Source organism: Carassius gibelio, chromosome B18 (assembly GCF_023724105.1).
Source record: "Carassius gibelio isolate Cgi1373 ecotype wild population from Czech Republic chromosome B18, carGib1.2-hapl.c, whole genome shotgun sequence".
In the NCBI taxonomy this organism is placed as follows: Eukaryota; Metazoa; Chordata; class Actinopteri; order Cypriniformes; family Cyprinidae; genus Carassius; species Carassius gibelio.
The window spans coordinates 3,785,518-3,810,141 of NC_068413.1; the positions used below are offsets into that span (position 1 = coordinate 3,785,518).

Here is a 24,624-nt window from a genome sequence, read left to right on the forward strand (position 1 = left end):
TTAAAGCCCGCCCAATAGGGAGAGTCCTATTGTGTGATTTGTCAGGATCTGATCAAAGGTTGTTTCGAGTCATAGTTCCATATTGGCTGATATGAATCTTATCAGGTAAAGTAAGATTTATAAATGTAAATTTATAATAATAAAAATAAAACAAAGTAAAAATAGCATACCAAATATATATTGTTAAAGCAGTGTTTATTAATAATTGAATAAACTATGCATTTTATACAATAAAAAGGCAAATACAACAATATAATGAGATGAAGTACTGTATTAAATGAAAGAAAAATCTTCAGTAAACAACTTACGTAAACTCATGCAGAACAAATAATAAAATACATGTGCTTGTCTTACATTCAGTTAATTCAACAGCTTCAGTTGCATAATGCAAATATAAAATGTGTCAAAAAAACAAACAAACAAGATCCACCATACTGTGGCAGTGAGCTTATTTTACACGACTCCAGTTTATTAATTATCATCTTGTGAAGTCATGTGGATTACATGAGGACCATTGCAATGTTTTTATCAGCTGTTTGGACTCTCATTCTGGCGGCACCCATTCACTAGCTCCATTGGTGAGCAAGTGATGGAAAGCTAAATTTCTTTGCTGTTGAAGCAAGAATTTCTCTACATCTCAATTTTCAGCACATTTTCATTTTTGGGAGAACTATATTCCTTTAATGACTTACACAATATTTGGAAACACATTTCACATCACGCTTTTATATACACACTCCTCTATAGTGATCAGAGCACACATTACTCTCCTTCTCCAGCAAACATATCAGCCAGTGTTCTGAACTGAGGTCCCCAGTTCTGCAGATGCTGGAAGTCCTGATCTCCATCACCGATGGACGACTGCAGAGAGCTGAGAGATCCGGATAAAGACCCCTCACCCTCATGAGTAAACACCAGCATGGAGTCATACGGTGCCACAAAGTGGTCATCATCTGCTGTGCACAAATTCTACAGAAACACAGAGTCCAGTATTGAACACATGCATGTAACTCTTGTTGGTGGTGATTTTGTTGTGGAAGCTTTTCAGGGTTTTTGGTAGATCCAAACTCAAGGCCCAATATGCATGTTGAACTTTCAGAAATCATGTCGACTCTTATGCAGACACACATAAACACTCTTACTATACCTCATAAAGGACGCTCATGATATCTTCATTCTCGTCTGGATGTTGCCGATAGAAGAACGTTGGTGAGTCCATTGGGGCAATATCAGTAGAGAAAACATCCAGTCCGCTGCACAATAGGACCATATCAAAGTCCTGTAACATGCAAGTACATACACAACATAAACACTGATAAGACTTGACAAAAGTAAAGTTAACTGAACATGATATGTGGAAGAGCTTGTGCACCTGGTCTTGTTCGCCTCCTCCTTCCTCATTGTAACATATAATATTGTCCCTGTCTTCTTCTTTATGTTTGAACTGTCCCCATTGAACCTTTCTTCCACATCTCCTCTTCAGGAGAATAAGCAACAGAAACAGCACTATAGAAAAAAAGAACAAATAACCACTGTTATTAGTAGTGAGGCACAGAAATACACACATACAGTATGTGACCCTGGAGCACAAAACCAGTCTTAAGTCGCTGGGGTATATTTACTCTATAGCAATCGCCAAAAATACATTGTATGGGTTCAAAATGATCTTTTATGCCAAAAATCATTAGGATATTAAGTAAAGAATCATTTACTTAACGAATGAATTTTTTTATTTCCTAACGTAAATATAGCAAAACTTCAAGAATTCATTTGGACAATTTTAAAGATTTTCTCAGTATTTAGATTTTTTTTGCACCCTCAGATTCCAGATTTTCAAATAGTTGTATCTCGGCCAAATATTGTCAGAACAAACCATAAATCAATGGAAAGCTTATGTATTCAACTTTCAGGTGATGTACAAATCTCAATTTCGAAAAAATTGACCCTTATAACTGGTTTTATTTTTTTGGTTTATATTAACATTTATGGATTAATACTTTTTAGAAATGATAAATTAAGACTTTTTCACAAGGAGGCATTAAATTGATCAGAGGTGACAGAAATATTTAGTACCTGTGAAAGTCTAGACTATTTAAAATAAATGCTGCTCTTTTGAACTTTATATTTATCAAATAATCCTTTTTTTTTTTTTATTCAGCTTTGCACATTTTAAAATTGATTAAAACAGGAATACATTAAAATACAACTTTAATATATTTTTTATTAAACAAAGCCTTCGGTGAACATAAAATGTTATAAAAAATAATAATAAATATAGCTGCAAGCAGCGATGTCGGGCTCAAGCCGTCAGTGTAACGCCACCCTGGTGGCATCAGGAAAACTGTGCCCAGCGGGCATAAGCATTTACAGTAACCCTCTGACAATCAAGTTTTAAGGGATGTGGCAGTTAATGGGTTAATCCGACCAATCTAGACTTTGAAATCACATACACAGAACAATATATATAACTTTAGTAACACTTTATTTTAAAATTTATAAAAGATTTATAAGGTGTGCATTGTAGCTGACACCTATATGAACACATTACAATTGTTTTGAATCTTTCTTCTCAAATGCTATTGAGTGGTCGCGAGCGCGGATGGGAGAATGGCGCATATTTGTTTTGTTTTTTTGTTTTTTTTGAGCAACTGGGATGGTGCCCCCTCTGGGAGTTGGTGCTCTACGAAGACTGCATACTCTGCATATAGGGAGTGGCGGTACTATCTGGAAGATATATTCCTTAAACCATCGTACAAGTGGAGGTGATGCTAGTCCTTCAAGAATCGCTCAAAACCTTTTCAAGTGTACAGTTTCCTTTTTATTGCATGAGACTGAGACTTTACTGAGACTTTAATCTCCGTTGTAATATATGTGCTTTTAAATCAAGAACAATGTATTTATAGATGTATTACTGCTTAATAATGTCTATTATTTAGGGAAAAGGCTTTATAATCATGAACTATTTGCTAATGCTTAGCTAATGAGTGCAGTTATTATAAAGTGTTACCAATGCATTTACTAATGTTAACAAATTAGACATTATTATACAGTGTTACCAAATCCTTTAATAATTTATTAGTGTTTTTAAATTATTTTAATGACCTATTAGCATTTGTGAAATAGTTTTACTTGCATTGCAGCTTAATCTGTCAGTTGAAGAGTTTTACTGTTACATCCATGAGATTAATATATGTCATGTCACGTCATAGGATGTCATAGGTCAGTATCAAATGAGTTTGAAATTATTATTTGCAGCACAAATAAGGATTCTTAGGATGTTTTTAAATCCCTAAAACTGTCAGAAAAGGATAAGGCCTAAGATATTTCTTAAGCTGTAATGAAAGGGGAAAAAAACACCACCATTAGCAACAACAAAAACAATAAACATTTAAAATACTGATTTTTTCCCCCCTGATGATTAAAGAGATGATTAGGTCTCTCTCTCTCTCTCTCTCTCTCTGCCAGATAGCCCCTCCCCTCCCTACAATTCACACACACTGTCAGTCACCAAAAATGCAGTCAGTCACCAACCCCCTCACACTCCCCCTCCCTCTCCCCCTCCCTTCCCTCACACAGACAGGGTGGCCAGAGTGAGATCATGTCAGTTAAGAAGTCTGACAATTTTTAAATTTTCTGTTGTCCATACAGTGTTGTAAAGTCGTGAAACTATGCATATTTCCTCAGAATGATTTGATCTCTGTATGAAAAAATGCTTTGAAATGTTTGGAAGCTGCAATTTAAAAATACAAGCCAATTAATGATTCCCTTTTTAGTTCTGTGTTTGTTTATTTGTATTTTTTTTTTTTTTTTTTTTTTTTTTGGAAGATAACAGCCTTTAATCTCCTCAAAATAAATGTGAATATAAACTATGAACAATTTAATTATAGCTGTATTTATAAAATGCTTACTAAAATATTAATTTTGGGAGAAGGATATATAAAGCATGAACTGGCTATTTACTAATGCTTAGCTAGGAGTGCAGCTATTATGAAGTGTTACCAATGCATTTACTAATGTTAACAATTGAGACATTATCTTAAAGTGTTACCAAATCCTTAAATAATTTAAAAGTGTTTTGTTATGATTTCATTAACCTTTAAGCATTTGTGAAATAGTTCTGCTTGCATCAGAGCTTAGTCTTCATCTGTGAGCAGAACAGTTTTTGTCATGATTCTGCCCTCGTGTCCTTGATTTTTCCTAGTCTTGAGGCAGGATCATGACAGACCCGTGTTTTGTGTACAAGCACATGGCCTTGCCTTTGGGCCATGTGCTTGTGTTGTCTCGTTCCCTTGCCCCGCCCCCCTTGTTAACCTAGTCGTGTCTTGATTGTCCCATCTGTGCCACCTGTCGTGTCTTGATTGTTCCCCCTATTTAGCTTTCCTAGTGTGCTCTGTCTTGCGTCGGTTCATTGAGATTTGTTCCCCAAGAATTGTGATTGTGGTTCGTGATAATACCCTGGTAACCCCTTTAAGATACTGTGTCCTGTATACCGTGAGTGTTTATTTGTAGTCCGTGTTCTCTAGTTTTGAGCCTTTGATTATCTTACCTTATCAGTCCTGTTTAGTTATTTTTTGTATCTGCCCTAGTCCTTGTTTTCCCCCTCGTGGGTTTTTATTTTCCCCTTTTTGTAAATAAACCTGTTTGTGTTGTAAATCCCATCTGCACCTGAGTTCCTCCTTGCCAAGATCCTGACAGTTTTACTGTTACATCCATGAGATTATGTAAATTCAAATAAATCTCGTGTCAGAGGTCAGTATCAAATAAGTTTGAAATTATTATTTGCAGCTAAAATAAGTATTTTTAGAATTTTTTTTTTAATCCCTGAAACTGCCAGAAAAGGATAAGGCCTAAGATATTTCTTAAGCTGTAATGAAAACCGCACAATTAGCAACAACAACAAAAAAATAACAATTTAAAATAATATTTTTTTTCTGGTGATTAAAGAGATGTTTAAGTCCCTCTCTCTCTCCCTGTCTTGTCTGCCACTCACCTCACACCTCTCCCCCACTCACACTCACACACACACACACACACACACACATACATTCCTCAAACAGAGGGACAGAGTTAGTTGAGATGTCTGACAGTTTTTTAATTTTCTTTTAATCATACAGTGCTGTAAAGTCATGAAACTATGCATATTTCCTCAGAATCACTGGTTTTCTAAATGAAAAATGTTTTTTAAAGGTTTGGAAGCTGCAAAAAAAAAAATACAAGACGATTAATGTTTAACTTTTTACTGTTATTTCAAAAAATCACCACGACAAAACCGTTCAAGCTATCCAAAATTCATTCGCAATTTAAGTTCCTCAATGTTTTTTCTTAATGTAGACCAAGTTTGGTGTGTATAGTGTACTTCCCCTGGGAGGAGTATGCATTAATTCACAAAAGAAAATTCCCAAAAATCCATATTCAAGTCAAAATAGCCAACTTACTGTTGGTCGTAGCTTATGACTGCGAATTAGAAAGTTGTCCGTCTTGATAAGAACAATTTAAGTACCAAGTTTGGTGTCTGTAGCTAAAACTAACCCCCCCACTTTTGACAAAAGGTGGCGCTATAGAGTGCCTCTTCCACGCCCTTTTAAAAGCTTTTGCCATGGTCTAGCTACCTTTAATACTGATATCTGTTTCGAGTTTCATGTAAATCTGAGCTAGTTATCTGCCTAAAAATCACCAGAACAGAACATTCAAGTTTGACACGTTGCCATGGCAACACTATATTAGATATAAATATCCCCACGACAGATTTTCTTCGGCCGTGTTTTGTCATTATTCTGATGAAGTTTGAAGCAAATCAAGTAAAAATAAGATTCTGAATTCAAAGCGTTCTGAAAATGATTCACTTCCTGCTGCCAGTTGGTGGCGCTATAACTTTGACTCCTAATAGTCACATATATACGATCGGTATCATACAGCGAACAAACCAATTAAGTTTGATAAAATTCAGCAAATGTATGTGGATGTTATTATACATTTCCTGTTTCTCATTTCTCGCCATAATTTCAACGCCTCGCCACGGGCAAACCGTTCGAGATATCAAAAATCTCTTCGCAATTTAGCATCCCCAATGTCTTGAGATCGTCTTCACCGAGTTTTGTGTTGTGTTGGAATTCCTCAGAGGAGTATATCAAATTCCAGAGCATGTGTTTTTCATAAAACCCTAAATAGCCAACTTCTTGTTGGGCGGAGCTTATGACATGCAGTGTGAAAGTTGTTTGGTTTGATGAGTTATATATATGTACCAAGTTTAATATGTATACGTGCAAGTATGCATGATATATGGCCATCGGTACTACAGGGGGCGCTGTAGAGCCCCTGTGCCACGCCCGTGTATCAGACTCTGCCCGGCCCTAATGGCCGCAGGTTCCAAGGTGTGTGCCAATTTTCAAGAGTTTTTGAGCATGTTAAGGACCCCAAAAGCCCCCGAAACCTTAGAAAAAAATTAGAAGAATAAAAATAAAAAAAATTAAAAAAAATAATCCTAAGGAAAACAATAGGGCCCTCGCCCTCCAGGCTTGAGCCCTAATAAATAACTGTATAATATAAAATAATATTTATAAATATACATTCTCATAATAATGAGCAGTTGTTTGCTTACCAAGAGAGCATAAGATGGCCGCTAGGACATAGATGAAAAAAGTGACGTTAGGAGGAGACCCCGCGATGCCGCTGGAGCAGGTAACATCATCACCCTTACAGTTACACACCTCCACTATTATAGAACTGTCCTGAAATAAACTCTTGGAGTCATACATGCGCAATACCAGGCTGTATTCACCAAGAGCCAGAGGTCTGAGCGTCTTCAGCAACACCACACCGCCTGAGAAACGAGGGAAGAGCAGAAGTGGGAGATATCCAATAAATTTACAACAGATTAACAATACTTAATGAGAGCTAAACCAGTCCTACTGCTGGAGTTGCTGATGATGGTCCAGTTTCTTTGATATTCTGTATTCAGCTCTATAATGAAGGGTGGGCCGTTTCCTGGGCCGTCTGCATCTGTGATGGTCAGACGGACGGGTTTCGGTTCAGTGAGACACATCAGGACACTGCGCTCCTCCAGCACTGGAGCGTTGTCATTAACGTCCTGTAGCTTAATCACTAATGTGCCTGTTCCTGTGGCGGGATCGTCATCTACAGAAACAAATAAATACAGCAGTCCACACAACCCAACATCAGATGTGTTTTGAATAACACAAAAACGAGTAGATAACAAATGTTTATTTTCGGGTGAACTATTCTAAAGGCTTGAATGCACTACTTGACTGCTTGAGTTTTTCAGTCTGCAGATTTCACAGAAAAATCGCATAGTATATGATGGGCACAAGTTTTTTAGCCTCAGACTTTGATTAAAAAAAAAATTAATATCTGCAGGATCTCACCCTCAGGCCATCCAGGATGTAGATGAGTTTATTTCTTCATCAGAACATTGTGATGTTTTTTTAGCTGTTTGTACTCTCGTTTGACGGCGCCCATTCACTGCAAGTGTTGTACTGCTCCAAATCAGTTCTGATAAGGAAACAAACTCATCTTCATCTTGGATGTCCTGAGGATGAGTAACTTTTCAGCAGTTTTCCTAGTCTTTAGGCACCGGAAGCTTTATTTAAATTACCATTGTCATATGCCAGTACTAAGACCGTGTACTGTTCATTTCTTATGAACGAAGCCTCTCTATCCAGTGAGCTCCTAACTTTGATGATTCCAGTGTCCTCTGTGATCTCCAGCCAGTTTGCGCTTTGCTGCAACTTATATCTGACATCACAACACACAAATAGGTGACAGAAATGAACACATGATGGACACAGTGGTGCTTTCCAAATACACAATAGTAAACAAAAAAAAGTTTAGTTCTTACAATAGCAATACCGTGATTTTGTTTGGATGTGTTTTTTAGTTTGTATGCATTTCAATTTGGTAAGTTTATTAAGTTAAGTTTGGTTTATTTGGTAACATTTCACATTTTTTCGCCTAATTTTAAATTTGTATTTTATTTCAGCTGTATTTTTCAAGTAATAAGAATGGGCTAATACTTTTAATGATAAATACCCTGCTGGGTAATACACATTTTTTTGATATGACAGTATAATTTTTGTGTGTGTATCCATGTAAAACCTTATTTTCTGCTCCCTAGCAGTATCTGGGTCATTGGCTGTGTATTTGGAAATGGTGCTGCCCACTTTTTGGTCCTCAGGAATCACGATCTGTTTGTCTGCAGTCTCAAAGACAGGCGGCTCGTTTACATCCTGCACTGTGATGCTGACGGTAGCAGTGGAGGTGACCAGAGGAATAGCAAAAGGAACCTCGTTCTTGACCACCACCAGTAGAACAAAACTGTTGGTCTGCTCGAAGTCCAGACCCTAAAAATGTATGGACAAATAGATTTTTCAATATATATATATATATATATATATATATATATATATATATATATATATATATATATATATATTATATACAGTACAGACCAAAAAGTTTCTGAAGGCATCAAGGGCTATTTGACCAAGAAGGAGAGTGATGGGGTGCTGCGCCAGATGACCTGGCCTCCACAGTCACCGGACCTGAACCCAATCCAGATGGTTTAGGGGTGAGCTGGACCACAGACTGAAGGCAAAAGGGCCAACAAGTGCTAAGCATCTCTCAGTGAACTCCTTCAAGACTGTTGGAAGACCATTTCAGGTGACTACCTCTTGAAGCTCATCAAGAGAAGGCCAAGAGTGTGCAAAGCAGTAATCAAAGCTAAAGGTGGCTACTTTGAAAAACCTAGAATTTGACATATTTTCAGTTGTTTCACACTTTTTTGTTATGTATATAATTCCACAAGTGCCAATTCATAGTTTTGATGCATCAGTGTGAATCTACAATTTTTTGTATCTTTGAAAGAGAAGGTGTGTCCAAACTTTTGGTCTGTACTGTATATATACACACACACACACACACACACACACACACACACACACACACACACACACACACACACACATACATATATATATATATATATATATATATATATATATATATATATATATATATAGATATAGATATATATAGATATTTATTAATTTTATTCATATATATAATATATAAACTTATGAATGTTGAAAACATTTTTGCAGCTTAATATTTTTGTGGAAACCATGATAACACCCCCCCCCCCCCCCAGATTTTCTTTTTAAATTATAAAGCATTTTTAAAATAAATATCTTTTATAGGATTATAAAATGTATTTTACTATTACTTTTAAACAATTTAATGCATCCTTGCAGAAAAAAAGTGTTGCATATTCAGTTTGATATATGAATGCATATTCACTTTAGATGTCATGATGATTCCCTCCATCCCGCTGGGGGCAGTGCTGATGTTGAAGAGCCCTTTCTCATTGCCCTGAATGATGATGAACTTTGCCACTGAGTTTGCAGTGAAAGGCTCATCTCTATCCGTGACATCCAACCTTGCAACAATTGCCCCAGCCTTATTTTCTTGTACTGTACCTGCATACTGCCAAAACACACACAAACAGACCATTTCAGAGCTACTCAACATCAGATGTGTCTGGGAAATCTAACCTGAAACCAAAAATGAATTTACCTTCCTTTGGCTGAACCTAGGGGCATGATCATTACTATCAGTAATTTTGACGATGACCATACAGGTGGAAGAAAGACCGTGACCATACATATCTGCTGCTTCAACAGCCAGCTCATACACAGTTTGATTCTGTTATCAGAGAGATCACAAAAAAGACAGGCATGTTCAGATGTTGGTTCTGAAATAATATCAGCATTCAAAAGGTTGAGGTCAATATGTTTGTGTTACATTTTTAAAAAAAGTTTAAATTAATAATTTTGCTAAATTGACCACAATGTACATAATGTTGCTCTTTGAACTTTCTATTTCCATTGCATATAAACCCCACTTTTACATGCAGGTGTCTTTGCAGTGTGTGGCCACTGGTCCACTTAACAGCATCAGAGTTTTTATGTTTTTTATTCAGATTCTGAATGTATTACATACAGCGCAAAGAACACTCCCTTTATAATCGCTGAAATCTGTCAGTCAGTTTATTGCAATCTCACACAGTTCTGTTATAATCAATGAAGCTCTCTACACAACACAATCAATCTCTTACACTTTGCCTACGCTTTGTTATAATCAAAGTAGCTTGCAAAACTCAGGATTGAACACAAAAAGTCAGGTGTTTTGAGTGGACTCTGACTTACTCAAATACCACTTTTTGGTCATTGGGTTCAAGAAATCAATAGATATGTCTCTGATTTGCCACATTCCTCAATGTTGCAAACTGCTCTAAATAGAAACACTGACGCTCTCAAGAGTGCAAACACAAATAAACACAATTCACTTCCATTCTTTCCGGGGGAAACAAGTATACACTGTATTAATGAAACAAGACTAAATGTGTACTAGACGTGTGAAATTACTGTGGAAAAACAAACTTCATTTGGAGTAATACGCTTTTCTAGACATACTTGGCATGAATCTGGCCAATATTTAAAATCGAAGACTTGGCTCCCTTTCATTTCATTACCTGGAATATGAATTGGATTTGGACTGCAAACCATGAGAATTTTAAAACATTTGCACTTTTAAACAAGGCTTTTCAAAAAAAAACTTAATATTATTATAATTCTAGTTTAAATTAAATTTGAATTGCAATTTTGCATTCTGTTTGCTGCCTCAATTCAGATTCAATTTAAGTTTGGGTTTATTTTTAGGTACATTTAGTTCTTTCATTTAGCTGTCAAAGCAACATTTCTAATTCTGGTTTTAATTTTATATTTTATTTCAGCTTTGCTAGGTTTAACAACAACTATTTTACTGATGTCCTTGCTACATTTCTGTGCGTTGATTGTGGTACACTCCTTCATGATGCCACAGAAGAACCTTTTTGTAATGGTTCCATAAAGAACCGTTAACATCTGAAGAATCTTTCAGTTTGACAAAAGGTTCTTTGTGGCAAAAGAAGGGTCTTCAGATTATAAAAAGGTAAGAAAGAGATGGTTATTTAAAGAACCTTTGACTGAATGGTTCTTAGAGGAACATAAAAAGGTTCTTCTATGGCAGGGATCCTCAAATCCGGACCTCGAGATCCACTTCCAGCAGAGTTTAGATCTAACCCTAATCAAACACACCTGAGTATGCTAATCAATGCCAATCAATGTCTTTGGGATCATTAGAAAATCACAGGCAGGTGACTTTGATCAGGGTTGGAGCTAAACTCTGCAGTGCATTGGATCGAAATTTTAATTTAAAATGAAAAGTCTTTATGTAAACAAACACAGATTTAGTACCTCTCTGTCTAAAATGCCAACAGTGGCCAGGCTGATGACTCCACTGACCGGGTCTATGTGAAACAACCCACCGTTGGGTCTCACCAGTTTGTAATGCACAATGCCATTTGCAGTTTCTGGGTCATCAATGTCTTTTGCTGTCACTTGTATGATCGGCTCATCTGCAGTAGGAGCATAAGACATAGTATTTTATATCATGTCAAGCAATGTAAAGTCTGAGAAAAACAGAAGACTCTCCAGTCTTACTTTCTTTTGCCCTTTCTGGGATTTCACCCATAAAAGGATCCTGGGTACACAAGGGTTTATTGTCATTTTGGTCAATAACTTTGATGGTGAGTTTGACTGGGTTTTCTTTGAAGCTGTCATTCAATCCGATTCCTGAAGCATAAATTGTGAGCTGCACACAGACACAGCATTTATCAACACAAAATACTTCTGTAAATTTGAAAGTAAACTCAAAATGATTTAGCATGTGGTTTAAAATCCAGGTTCTTGGAAGACTGCATGTCACTCACAATGTATTCTTCAGTTTCCTCTCTGTCCAGGCTTTTGGTGACCTTTAACATGCCTGTATATTTGTCCACTGTGAAAAGACCCTCGGGTGGCTGATCTGCTCCAGCACCTGTGATATTATAAATCAACCTCATGGAACCAGCAGCGGTGGACTTCATCTGTGGAGCAACACATCAAAACAAAGATGAGAACTTTACAATGTGAAATGTTAAAACGAAGACGGAGCAAACAGGACAATAACATGCAAATTAAAAACAAAAAGGAAAAAAAACAAGACACCTTCACCACTTCCTTTGGGAACGGGCCTTTATCATTTTCTGGAACGCTGACATGGGGAATCAACCAGTCCCTCTTTCTTCTGATCATGCAAATGTGGTTCTGATAATACAAGAGCAGTTTTACAAGAAACTATTTCAGTCTTTCTACTTCAAAGTTTCTCGTTTAATTCAATGTTACTTGCTGGTTCTTTGTAATTACTTTTGAAAATTCCAGCAAAAAAAAAAAATAAAAAGTGAAAATTGTTTCTATATAATTTTTCCTGAGTTTGGTTAATGTGATGAACTACATCTGTGTTCATAAACTGACTTGAATCCACACACACACACATTAAAATTTGGTTAAATGTAATTGCAATTGTGTATAAGATACATTTTAAATTAGATGTTTGCAAATGCACCTTGATTTTGAAATTATTTTTATTTAAATTATGTAAATGTCCAAGTACTTGCTGAGGCCACTATACATATTAGAAATAATCAGGGAATTCTGAAAGCATTTATAAATGGTGTAATTTAAGTACCTGTCCAAGTGCACTGCTGTTTCTCTCATCAAACATGAACGGTCTCTGTTGAATGGCTGATAAGTACTCTGGTACGATCTCTCCATGAATTAAGATAATCTGTTATAACGTTGATGAAAAAATATAATTAATGAAGTTGCATTCAATTTCTTAATGTGAAGTAGGAAAACATAAATATTAATTCAGATGCATTCATTTTATTTCTCCTTTGTGCAATAAAATCTACAACCATTACTATTAAATAACTTATAGTCAGTAATTTACACAATGGCGAATTATTAAAGAATTTCTATATTTATATTACAATTACGCAAGATCTATTGTCTGGACTCTAAAATGCAAACCAAAATAAACACAGATGACAGTGTGATCTTCACATTAACATCTATAAAACAAAAAGAGAAGAAAAAGGCATTAAACAACACTTACCAGACACAAAACACAAGTGAAACTTCCATGAGTGAATCTCATCTTCACAGCAATACTGAACAATAAAAAGAATGAGAAATGTTTTCTCTGTGTATTGTCCGCTACCTTTTCAGTACCCCAGCTGTACTGTAAAGTATGATCTTAGTGTGTGTGTGTGTGTGTGGGTGTGTGCGTGTGCATTTGCATGTTTATGGAAAGGTGTCGACGGTAACACATCAGAAGACAATGATATTACCAACAGATGAGGGCATGTTTAAAAGCCTAAAGTAATAGATGCCACGTTTCCACCACAGGAACTTTACCCAGGAACTAGGGACTTTGGCCTGGTAAGAGTAATTTCAAAGTCAGCTTTAACAAACTTCATACATAGATGTCATGACAGTAGTTTTACAAACAATTTACAAAATAAATTATTATTATACATTTTATAATAAAAAGCTGGCTTTTTATAGTGCTTTGATGCAGCAAGCCTTAGGGTAAACAGATAAACAAAAGTGTGACTGCCATGTCAACATGGAAAAATGACTTCATGAGAATTTCTCTCTTTTTTTGGAGATGTTCTATAAACTGTAAATAGGTTCACATAATATTCAACACTGGCAGCATGACATCTGGTGAGTTTGCTAGTAATAATCCATAATTAAAGGGCTTGCTAATCCAAAAATGATTGAAGAAGATTGTCATTATTTACCTACCCTCATGTTCTGTCAAACCTATATGCCTTTTTTTCTGTTGAATATAGAATATATTTTGAAGAATGTGGATAACCAAATAGTTGCTGGTAGCCATTAACTTCTATAGTATGAAAAAACACTATGAAAGCCAATGGCTACCAGTAACGGTTTGGTAACCAACATTCTTGAAAATATATTTTTTGTCTAAAACAAATAGAAACGCATACAAGTTTGGAATAATATGAGGATGGGTAAAGAATGACAATTTTATTTTGGGGTGAACTAACTCTAAAGCTAATTATCTGCTGAATCGTATAAACTTACTGGATAAAACAACTAATGACTTTATTGTTTAAAGCAATTTCTAACCAGACAACTTTGCACATGTAAGTTAAATTATGTCTTGTAATAAATCTATTGAGACAAACTATACGATCCGACACCAAGTGTAAAAGAAAAACAAACACTTTAACAGGCATATTTATTTTATAGTACCTTTACCAGTATATTTCATATGGTTTTATATAGTTAAACATAGTGATAGTATGAGACCCTTTGGCAAAAACACATATATGGGATAGACATGACACAGAAAAGTTTCCGATCAGTTTCAGTCCCTAGGGTGTAAACACTTTTGCAAAAAAGCTTCAAATAAACCTCAAAGTAGTCATAAGGTTGTACATCACTCTCTATTCCCCTGCATGAATTATCACATGACATTTTCAGACTGACAGCTCTGTAGTGTTATTCGTATACTTGCATATTCCAGATTTTAACCCAAGAACCCCCAAACGACCATCAGATTAGGTATAAACGCAATCGTTTAGTTTATGTTGTCCAGACTGTGTCCTAAAAATATAATATACACCTCACTGGATATAGTGCACGGCCAGGTACTATGTAGTAAACAATCAATGTTTTTCAAAATCAAAAGCAAAGGAGACATACTATGAACATGAAAATGTCCTCAGAGAAAAATAAGATGTATGAATCGAGACATACTTCATATATTGTACGTTCCAATAATAATAATAAAGTTTTACAGTCACATATATTAAACCCAGAGTAATTGATAAAGCGATAAACATAAAAAGTTTTAGACGAAGGCAGACAAGTAGTGCTTCCCTACTAATGCAGTAAACTTAACTATACCATGTAATTAAGGACACTCTCATACATAAGCATAATCTGAAACAGATTATTGCATTTAAAATGTAAAGCATTTCAGTTGATCATTCAATCATAAGCAACTGTCTGAATAAGGCGGGAGATAAATAAACATTCAGATAGGCACTTTGGAGACTTGGAGACTGAAAATGAATCAATCTATCCTTACAGTGTGGTAAACCATTCTAAAATATAGCACAATCTATAAGAGGTAATGAGAGATCAGAAATCTCAACAAATAAGCCACTATAATATACGCTTCTTCCAAAGTAGTATGTATTTATGTAGATTTTGATGCACTACTATGCAAAACCATTCTGTTTGGCAACTTCTATTCTCAGAAGCTCTTCATGTATTTTTTAGTGCCATATATGATGTTCTCTGAGATCTCCTTTCTTAGTGTTGCATGGTGAGGGTTCACGTGTGTGTTGTGTTACAGGATACTCTCACGAGAGTTTCCGGTGTTAGAGGACGTGCTGGACATGTTATCGTTAGAAACTGGTTTCCTATTCCACGTTACAGAGTCCAGTAAGGTCTGATTCAGTTTCTCCATCCAGTCAGACCTCTCCTCCCGTGTGTCCGCTGAAAACCAGCACCTGAACAACAAAAGATAATTTAGATTTGAATTAAAACCAATACTCCTATTGCAAACTGATACTTAAATGTTAAAATCACAATGAAACAGAAGTAGCAGATCATTCTTCCATATTGTGGAATTAAATTTTTGGCCGAACTCTTTCTTTTAGTAAATTCATGGATGCATTACTTCTTCAAGGCCTGGCTGTGTTCTTGCTGGAGGGTGTTAGTCTCTACTAATTCAAAGGTGTAAGGCCGTGCACAGCACTCTCGCTCCACAGGCCTGACACTGCAGAAGCCAAAGATAGAGAGACTGCCATCTGCTGGCTGGAAGAGAAGGTACTTATTAAAAAAATATATATTACAAGGAGACTGCATATTTACACACATAATTACACAACCCCACCTTGTTGCCCATCTCATTCGGGTAGTTCCAGTAGAGCAGGTGTCCTCCTTCTAGAAGGAAGTAGAACCTCTGCCAAGATCCAAAGCCACTCACATCCTCAAACATGGTCTACAGAAGGAGAAAGAAAGTTACAGCTTGAATTTCACAAAAACACAGCACGCTTCCTATAGACACACTTCATTAAGCACATCAAATTTGAAAAAAATACATTAAAAACAAACTGAGAGATCATAGACAAACCTAATAATTTAAAATAAAGTACTAATGTAACCGGTTAGACCCAGTTGCAGCTCTACTATTCAGCATTTTATATTCTTGTGCCCTAAGCAGTTCTCAAACTTGCATTCAAATGGATCAGACTGCGACTATGAAGATAAACTGCTAACGTCTTTCACATATCTGCATGGCAAATATGTATTGGCAACTGTATTTTCACATTTTTTGCTTATATACAAATTAGTCAGGGGACTACAGATATGGTAAGTGCCTTTTCCGTGTGCTAAAAAAAAAAAAAGAAGCTAAAAATAAAACATTGGTCAGTGTCTGGAAATCATACACACCAACTCACCAAAAAGCCCTGATGCTGGACGTTAGAGTGGCCCTCACTGTGCAGCCGCAGATAGATGTGGCCCTCTAGAGGAGAGAGGAAGGGAACCTACAGAATGTAATGAATAGGTTAGTCACGACACGGGATAAAAACAACAACAGATGTGCACTAAAAAAATCAGCAATATTGTACACATTTTTAGTAATGGATAAATCTCATTACAGTAAAGCTTTAAGAAAAAAAATCTCTAGAACAGCCACTATTTCTGAATGCTTAAAATTTAAATTACTAATATTTATTTATTAATATTTTAGCCAAATATTAAACAGCAGTTACTTAAAAATCATCTGTAATATTATAAATGTCTTTACTGTCACTTTTGGTCAATTCAATACATATTTGCTGAATAAAAGTATTACATTTCTTTAAATTACTTAAATTTATTACTAAAAATATACATTTTTATTACATTTTATAGGTCTGGAGGTAAAATTCCATATCTCCATAATAAAATACAAAACATTTGGAGAATAAGAGAGGGTAATTGTGGGGATATCGGTTTAATTTATCCTAAAGCAAGTTATGAATGTCATTAATCAAGCCATTGTCATTTTATTGACCATTGCACAGGCCAGGGGATTAATGAAGCAGAAACAGAGACTATGGTGGAAAGAGTGACACCTTTTCCTGAAACTCATCTCCGAGGAGTCGCCTGATTTTGCCTTCAAATTTCATCTGAGTGGAGAGAAACAGGAGAGATGGACAGAAACCCAGTTACAGAACCACACCACAGTGCAAACACAACATAGAACAACCACTGATCTCCTTCACTTAACTGAAAATTAAACGTGTAAAAGTGTATACAATACTAAAAAAAAAAAAAAAAACTGGGTGATGCTGCAACAAGTGTGCAAAAAGGTGAGGACAGCAACACGGACACTCACTAATGTGAACAAAGTTTTACTGAATCAATACCTTGTCCAGAGGAAACTTGCTCTGTCCCAATGAATTCAGGGTAATCTTGTGAGACCCCACTAATGTGAAGTTACTTGAGCGCTGGGCACTCAGACCAGGCAGTGTAGCAGCTATAACAGATGGAAAAGAAATATCAGTGTCTGATACCACCAATCAGCCAGTGATTAGATGAGTAACTGAGGAATACTCACAAGTCACACTCTGGTTAGATTTCTAGAAAAACAAAAATAAACATTTAAATGAGCTTAAGGTATCTAACATTCAATATATATAAAAACACACAATGTGCCCCATTAATGACTTTCTGAATTGTTGGTGAAAGTATTCTTCTGTGTCTTATGTGACAATTCAAAATATGTAATTTTCTGAACATCATAACAAAAAATACAGAAAATACAGACATTAGATACATACTGTGATGCTGTGGAGAATCTTCTTGGGTGTCACCTACAAACACAAACATTTTAAAACAACTGTGCATTGCCAAAAGTAATAAAACACTCCGTTTTCTCAGCATAATGTGTGAAAAATTTACAAACCCTTGACTTTGTTGAGCTGCGGAACTGCTGAGCATTCATACTGCAGGTATTACTCCGAGTACTGGACTAAAAAACAGTGGAATACATAACACCTAATTATGAACTAGAAAATGTAAGTTAAAAAATCTTATCTTTTTAATTCATGAAAACATATTTGGTTGTGCACAAGCTCTACCTACCAAACTGTAGACCTCAACATCAATCTCAAAACTTGAGCGAATGTCTTGTCTGTGGAAGGAAAATATTCATGCCAGTGTAAATCACTAACGTTGCATTTAAAAACCTTCACTTTAAGCACTGTGCAGTTTTAAACTCTGACATCATAGAATCATTGTGTGTAGAATGTGGACTCACAGTGTAACAGAAGTTGGGAAGGTGATGGTGTCTCCATTTTGGGCATCAGCAGCTGTAGCCAAAGGCGTTGCCACAATATTACATGGGCCATAACGGATCAAAACGAAGAAGTAGTGCGTCGGATGCCCTTTATAGAGACAGAAGCCATAACAAATTGTGTAAGAACATTGACCTGAATTTTCATCTTCTGCCATTAATAAATACAAATAAATGCTCACCTGTGCGAGCAGAGCACACAAACTCCACCTTGAGGGGCAGCTGGATGCTGCTGATGCTGACTGTGCCTCTGCAGGGCTGCGGAGGTGCATTCTGGGAGACTGGTTCACCAGACTCACCCTCTCTCAGCCTGCTAACCTCTGCCAGTAAGGCTGCTCGCTTCTCACCTGCATGAAACAGACAAATGAGAGCCAAATCAGAGCATGCAGTCTCAAAGATTTGCAGGAGGTTCAAGTAGAGAAATGCACTTTGCTCACAAATGCTCAACTTACTGGAGACAAGCAGGAGTTTCTCAGCCTCGGCCTCCTGCTGGGAACCTTTTCCATGTTCCTCATCACTGCAACAGCTCAGAGCCTGCAGTGTCTGTGTGATGATTGTCTGCAACTTGGCTGCCTCCTCGTTTAAAGCCTTAATGGACCAAATACAATCACCTGCATCAGATCTTGAATTCATGAAGTCTCCTAAAATACCACAGTATAAGGCTCCCAGCTTAAGTTTCAAACCTTAATTCTCTCCTTGATGTTGATGGGCTTTTTTGAGCAAGTATTCTTTGGAACCTGCTTCTGAACTCCAGGGGTCAAGCTCTGAGTAGAAAGGGGGTGGATCTTCCTTTGTGAGCGGTAGGAGTCAATGCTGTCAATCGTATGAAAAACAATTAAAAAGGTAAATATCAGTGGTTGACGAATACATAGAGAGCTAAGTTGCTCTTGATCAATAGAATACTGACATGCACTACCAATCAAAAGTTTGGTGTCATTTAATATACATTTATATGTTAAATATTAAAAATTAACACTTATTTGACAAGGATGCATTAAAATGTTCAAATATGACAGTAAAAGACATTTAGAATGTTACAAAATTGTATTTCTAATTTTTTAATTACTGTTATGAACTTTCTTTTCATCAAAAAATGCTGAGACAAATTACCAAAGATTCCACAAAAATATTTTCAACAATAAGAATAATTTCTTGAGCACCAAATCAGCATATTAGAATGGTTTCTGAAGGATCATGTAACACTTAAGACTGGAATAATGTTGCTGAAATTTCAGCTTTGGCATCACAGGAGTAAATTACTTCTTAATTGCAATAATATTTCACAATATTACTGTTTTTACTGTATTTATTTATTAAATAAATGGCTGATTTATTAGTCGATCACTGCTAGTATAAAAAAAAAAAAAATGTAAAAGATGTACTACCATTAATAAATACCAAGCTAGGCAAACACAGTGATACAAAATGAGAAGGCTCTAGGGAAATTATTATTGTTATTATTTAAATGAGCACACCTGTATAAAGGTGGAACACTGTCAGCAGGACTAGCTGTCATTTCTTCAGGTGAGGGTGGTTGTACTGATGGCTTAGACACAGTGATTTCAATCTTCTGTAGAAACATTCAGAAAAATACACTTATTGTCTTCTTAACCAACTGATACATTTAGATCTATGTAATACATTACACTCTTACACTGTAACTAAAATGTGCATGTATCTTTATATTTGTGTAAATTCTGTCATTTAATTTCATATGAGTAGGGGGATAATCATGCTAAAAGGCATTCTGATCAAAATATTTTTGACAAGCACTTGGATTTCATTGGCAACATAAAATTTAACCATATACACTGATCACACAAAGTCTTAATGCAAAGTCTCCGATTTACTGGATGTACAATTAAAATCTCTAAAAATAAGACCAATACCAGTGGTGTGACAACAGCCTCCACAGATTTGCTGAGAGGAGAGAGAATACAGCTGGGCGGCAGGGTTAGAAAGTCTTCATCACCCATGGTGCCGCTCTCCTTTTCTTCCTTCATTTCTACTTCTCCGTCATCAACTGACTGTAGCTCCTTCTCTTTATCTGTTGAAGAATTGGCTTCAGTATTCTCTTCACTCATCTCACTCTGGTCAAGAAGATCCTCATTTAATGTGACTGGTTCCTGTTTGTCTTTCTTTTCAGCTGTGTCTGATTCTGTTTTGTCTTCCTTTTCAGTCTCTGATGAATTGGTCTCATCTTTCTCCACCTCTTCTTCCTTATTTCCATCTTCACTTTCAGCTTCCTTGTCTGCATGCTGCAGGACATCTTCAAACATCTTGTCAATCAGAGCTGAAGTGTTCAAAGTCCCAGGTTCTGTTTTGGTAAATATGGTAGTTAAAGGGATAGTTCCCCCATATACAGCAAGGGTAACTACAACGGTCAACTCACAGAAAGGTAGTGAGGACCTTGTCAAACTATCAGTGGTTCAATCATAAATTTATGAAGCTATGAGAATACTTTGTGTACAGAGGAAAACAAAAATAACAGTCCAATGCCATTATTGAGGGTACCACAATGTAGGAAGAAATCATTAAATAAAGTTATTTTTGTTTTTCTTAGATGTGCACAAAAAAAATATACTTGTAGCTTTATACAATTATGGTTGCACCACTAATGAGACATGGACTAATTTAAAGATGTCCTTATATTTCTGTGGCTTGACTGTGGAAGTACCCTTGCTGTCTATGGAGGATGAAGAAAGCTTTCATATTTCATCAAGAATATTAAAAATGTATGTTCTGAAGATGACCTAAAGGTCTTAAGGGTTTGGAATGATATGAGGGTGAGTAATTAATGAAGAATTTTCATTTTTGGATGAACTATCCTTTTAAGTTAGATTCAAGAGATTTTAGGAAGCACATTGACCTGTAGATGTATAAAGTTCTTCATTGGGGAAATGGATGTCCACAGAACATGGAGGTGTGGTGTTCAGGCTTCCATCAAATACTTTACTGTCAAGCTCACAGGAGCTGAATTCAGTTCCCTTTAGCTCATCCTGCAGAACAGACAAAAGCTGAAATTAGGCTGTGCCCAATATACACAAATAAAACTGCGTGAAAGACAAAAAAAAAAACAGTTCTCCCCAAGTGAGTCTGTGCAAACAAATCACTTTGCCCCAGTGAACCTCAAAACCAAGGGTGAGAAAGTAGGACAAAAATAAAAGCTGAGAAGACAAATACACTTCAATAAATTGTCTCAAATACATGCTCACACTCCAGGGCTGTAATGGAGGCCACTGGGTTTTTCGATTTTTCCTGTAAACCCAGGGAGAGGATGTGGATGGAGATGCCCTCTGAGAAAATGAGGATTATTTACTTTGAGACTAAACTTCTAAATGCTCAAAAAAAAAAAAAAAAAAAAAACACAGACAAATGGCTCACCTCAGTGAGGGAGGAGTCAGACAGACTCCTCTTCAACCACATGTTTTCTGCCACTGGCTGAACCTTTAACTGACTCAACTCATTCTCACGTGCCTACATTTGAGACAGTTAATGAGATGAGATTTAGTAACAAAACTTATCTTTCTCTTTGTTCCAGAAACAGTTTGAAAAAAGATGGTCAGATGGGTGGGACAGATCTACCTGGCGAATACGGGAGGCCTCTTTACTGCTGGGTGTCACTGCAGTGTTCAGCTGCTTTTGAATGCCATGCACAAAGCTGGAGAGATTGAGTGTGCAGGGGGTGGAGAGACTGGGGCTGTTCAGTGGTGTTGGAGCTTTGAAGCGCTGCAGGCGAGAGCTAAACTCTCCCTCACCTATCATACAATACACATTCAGCTTGCTGCAATTCAAACCTTAATAAAGAATGCAGTGAAAGAAGTAGCAGTTGTGAAGTCTTTGTGCAAGTAAATTCTCACCTATTCGACAGATCTGCGAGGACATGCTGCCGGTACAACCCTCAGACCCGGGGTCAGACAGGCAGCGCTGGACTAAGCCAGTCCCAACTGATCACACAGAAACAAGACTATTCATTCCTAAACTCTGGATATATGATAACATTACATAAAAATGCTTATTTTAAAAAAGAAGAAAAAAGAAAGAAACTCTCTCCACCCTTAGACGAAGTGTAAAAGTGCAATATGAAAGAATGAATAGTTATTTTATATTCGAATTTATTATATATATTTATTATATATATTAGGAAAAGTGCACATTGTAGATGATTTAATTGGTTTTTCACAAGTTTGTCTTTTTTGCAGTTCCCTTAAATAGCCATGCATTGGGACAAATTACATTTTAATTGTACAAACATTTTATGTAGCCTCCATCCAAAATACAAAATGCATAATAATAATAAGAATAAGAAGAAGAAGAAGAATAATAGTATTACATTACTAGATTATACAAAAACAAAATCTAATTCTAAAGTTTTAGAACTATGTGTTATTAACAGATACATTTAATATGCTTACATTGTTTGTTAAATATATTTAATGGTATATGTAGTAGGCTTGCTATAACAAATAGGCATAACGAACATATTTCCATGTCCAGTGACAACAAATATGGCAGTGGTTGCTTCTTTTTTATGCTGCTTCGAAATAGTAATAGTAAGATCATTTGAGTTAGGCAACATTTAATAATACGAGAGACTGATTATAATGGACATCAGTAAAAAACAAAAGCAGAGAAATGCAGTGAAAATAGTGTACATTACTAAATTTTCAAAAAAGAAAGGGTTGGGTTGTGACTCAAACCGGCCAAAAAAAACAGACATTAACAAAAATATTAAAAGTTTAGCATCAACAATACTAACATCGTTTACTATCAGGAAACATTGTGTACCAGTTTAACTGCATAAATCTACATATAAAAAAAAAAAAGAAAAAAGTATAAAACCTTAAGCAAAACTAATTTGAAATGTACTAGAAAATCAACTTGCTATTTTAAGACATGGGGTTGGATGAAAAATAGCAAAAACTAAACAAAACAAAAAAACAATTAATAAATAAAGTTTAAAATATACTTGAATTGCCAGAGGGATTTTACAAAAGGATAAATTTGAATTCCTACCATCTCGTCTCTGGCTGAGTTGCTGGACTCTGGAGCGGATGGAGGATATGGCAGGAGTGTCTGGTTTCATCTCCAGCTCTGCCAATCTCAAGCGTGTCCTGGCAGGGGATTTCTTGGGGTCCAGGTTCTCCTCACCCCCTGCTGCCAACCGCCTTTTCTTCAACACATTTTCAAGTTCTGCAAAACATTTTGTAACTTATAACTCACACTGATGTGATGTGGCATTAATGGTTAAACTGACAATGGCATATAATCTTAAACAGTATACATACAAAATAAAGCTCAGTTACAAATGTAGCTGACATATCTTATACATTACAACAATTGACAAATAACTATAAGTTACTCCGAAATGGATTGTCTGTTTGAAGAGTAAGGGCGTTGACAGATGAAAACACAGTCCTACCATTAGAGGCTGAAATGTTTTCCTCCAGTGGATCTCTCGGTCTCTTTTGATTTTCCATCTTAACACCTGTCAGCAGAAACACAGCTTTACATTCAACGAACTTATGTTTAATTAAGTCATAAATCAAGATTATGGTTACGTATAGGTAACGTTACTGACTTTGAATTAAAATTGTTCCATACAGACGTGTTACTAACTTTGTTTACACAGTGTAGAACAATTTGAATGGGTTCATTTCAAATCCAAATGTTCATATCAACGTCTTTATTTTGATACGTCGGGAATAGTTTTTCATTTAAATAACGTATATCGTTATTCACATAACGTTACGGAGACAGTGAGGCCAAAGCGCTGCTAGTTAACGTTAGCTAAGTTACGTTAGCAGTCATTGATTGTTAAACAAAACAGAATACGAAATCTAAAGTGGTCGGAATCGTAGAGATTCAAATTTTATGGCATTCTTTTAAATATGTTAAGTCCTTTTCGTCGGTTTAGGTGTTAAAATATATCTTTCTTACCTCAGTAAAATAACCGTGTCAGTTTGTGGACTTTTCAAACGTCTGTGACTGTCAGCTGAGCTCGAGCTTTTGAATTTCCGCGGGCACCCCGCGCAGGCGCAAAGCATTATCTTATGTCAAGTTCTCCAGAGCCCTCCAGTGGGCTGACAGCGTTATAAAAATAAAGAGATTATTTACATACATTTAAACAATAATACTAACCTGTTTTGTCTTTGGATGTTTTGTAACGGATACATTTAAGAAATCAACTGAAGCAAAATCCGTTAACTTTTCCGTGAGCATCTAAGTGATTTAAAAAAATCTATTCCTTTTATTTTTCTGTTCTCTTATTATCATTATCTAATGGTAAATTGCTTCTTA

At 36.1% G+C, this 24,624-nt stretch overlaps 2 protein-coding genes across 4 annotated transcripts; both read right to left on the bottom strand.

The window, feature by feature from the left end:
• Nucleotides 1–290: 290 nt before the first annotated feature.
• LOC127977082 (B-cadherin-like) lies at nt 291–13,751 on the bottom strand. The gene is made up of 15 exons (XM_052581769.1): nt 13,746–13,751; nt 12,622–12,720; nt 12,102–12,200; nt 11,825–11,980; nt 11,556–11,706; nt 11,310–11,470; nt 9,589–9,717; nt 9,313–9,498; nt 8,113–8,357; nt 7,613–7,752; nt 6,910–7,134; nt 6,599–6,820; nt 1,373–1,506; nt 1,148–1,279; nt 291–969 (listed from the first exon to the last, which is right to left on the bottom strand). The coding sequence occupies exons 1-15, from the start codon at nt 13,749–13,751 to the stop codon at nt 763–765; spliced, it is 2,292 nt and encodes a 763-aa protein (XP_052437729.1). The 3' UTR covers nt 291–762.
• A 440-nt stretch (nt 13,752–14,191) lies between these two features.
• Nucleotides 14,192–24,382, bottom strand: si:dkey-30c15.10 (uncharacterized protein LOC559353 homolog). 3 transcript variants are annotated; one of them, XM_052583107.1, is made up of 24 exons: nt 24,265–24,382; nt 23,747–23,812; nt 23,341–23,517; nt 22,185–22,271; nt 21,910–22,082; nt 21,709–21,801; nt 21,540–21,620; nt 21,194–21,323; nt 20,214–20,641; nt 19,800–19,894; nt 19,008–19,137; nt 18,777–18,912; nt 18,507–18,671; nt 18,289–18,415; nt 18,114–18,162; nt 17,935–18,000; nt 17,810–17,842; nt 17,587–17,608; nt 17,396–17,505; nt 17,102–17,155; nt 16,442–16,528; nt 15,874–15,981; nt 15,658–15,794; nt 14,192–15,487 (listed from the first exon to the last, which is right to left on the bottom strand). In XM_052583107.1, the coding sequence occupies exons 2-24, from the start codon at nt 23,802–23,804 to the stop codon at nt 15,325–15,327; spliced, it is 2,709 nt and encodes a 902-aa protein (XP_052439067.1). In that variant the 5' UTR covers nt 23,805–23,812; nt 24,265–24,382; the 3' UTR covers nt 14,192–15,324. The 3 variants fall into 3 exon arrangements, with proteins under 3 accessions (XP_052439067.1, XP_052439069.1, XP_052439068.1); XM_052583109.1 differs by lacking the exon at nt 21,540–21,620 and having other exon boundaries at nt 24,265–24,381; XM_052583108.1 differs by lacking the exon at nt 17,102–17,155 and having other exon boundaries at nt 24,265–24,381.
• Between the last annotated feature and the right edge of the window lie 242 nt (nt 24,383–24,624).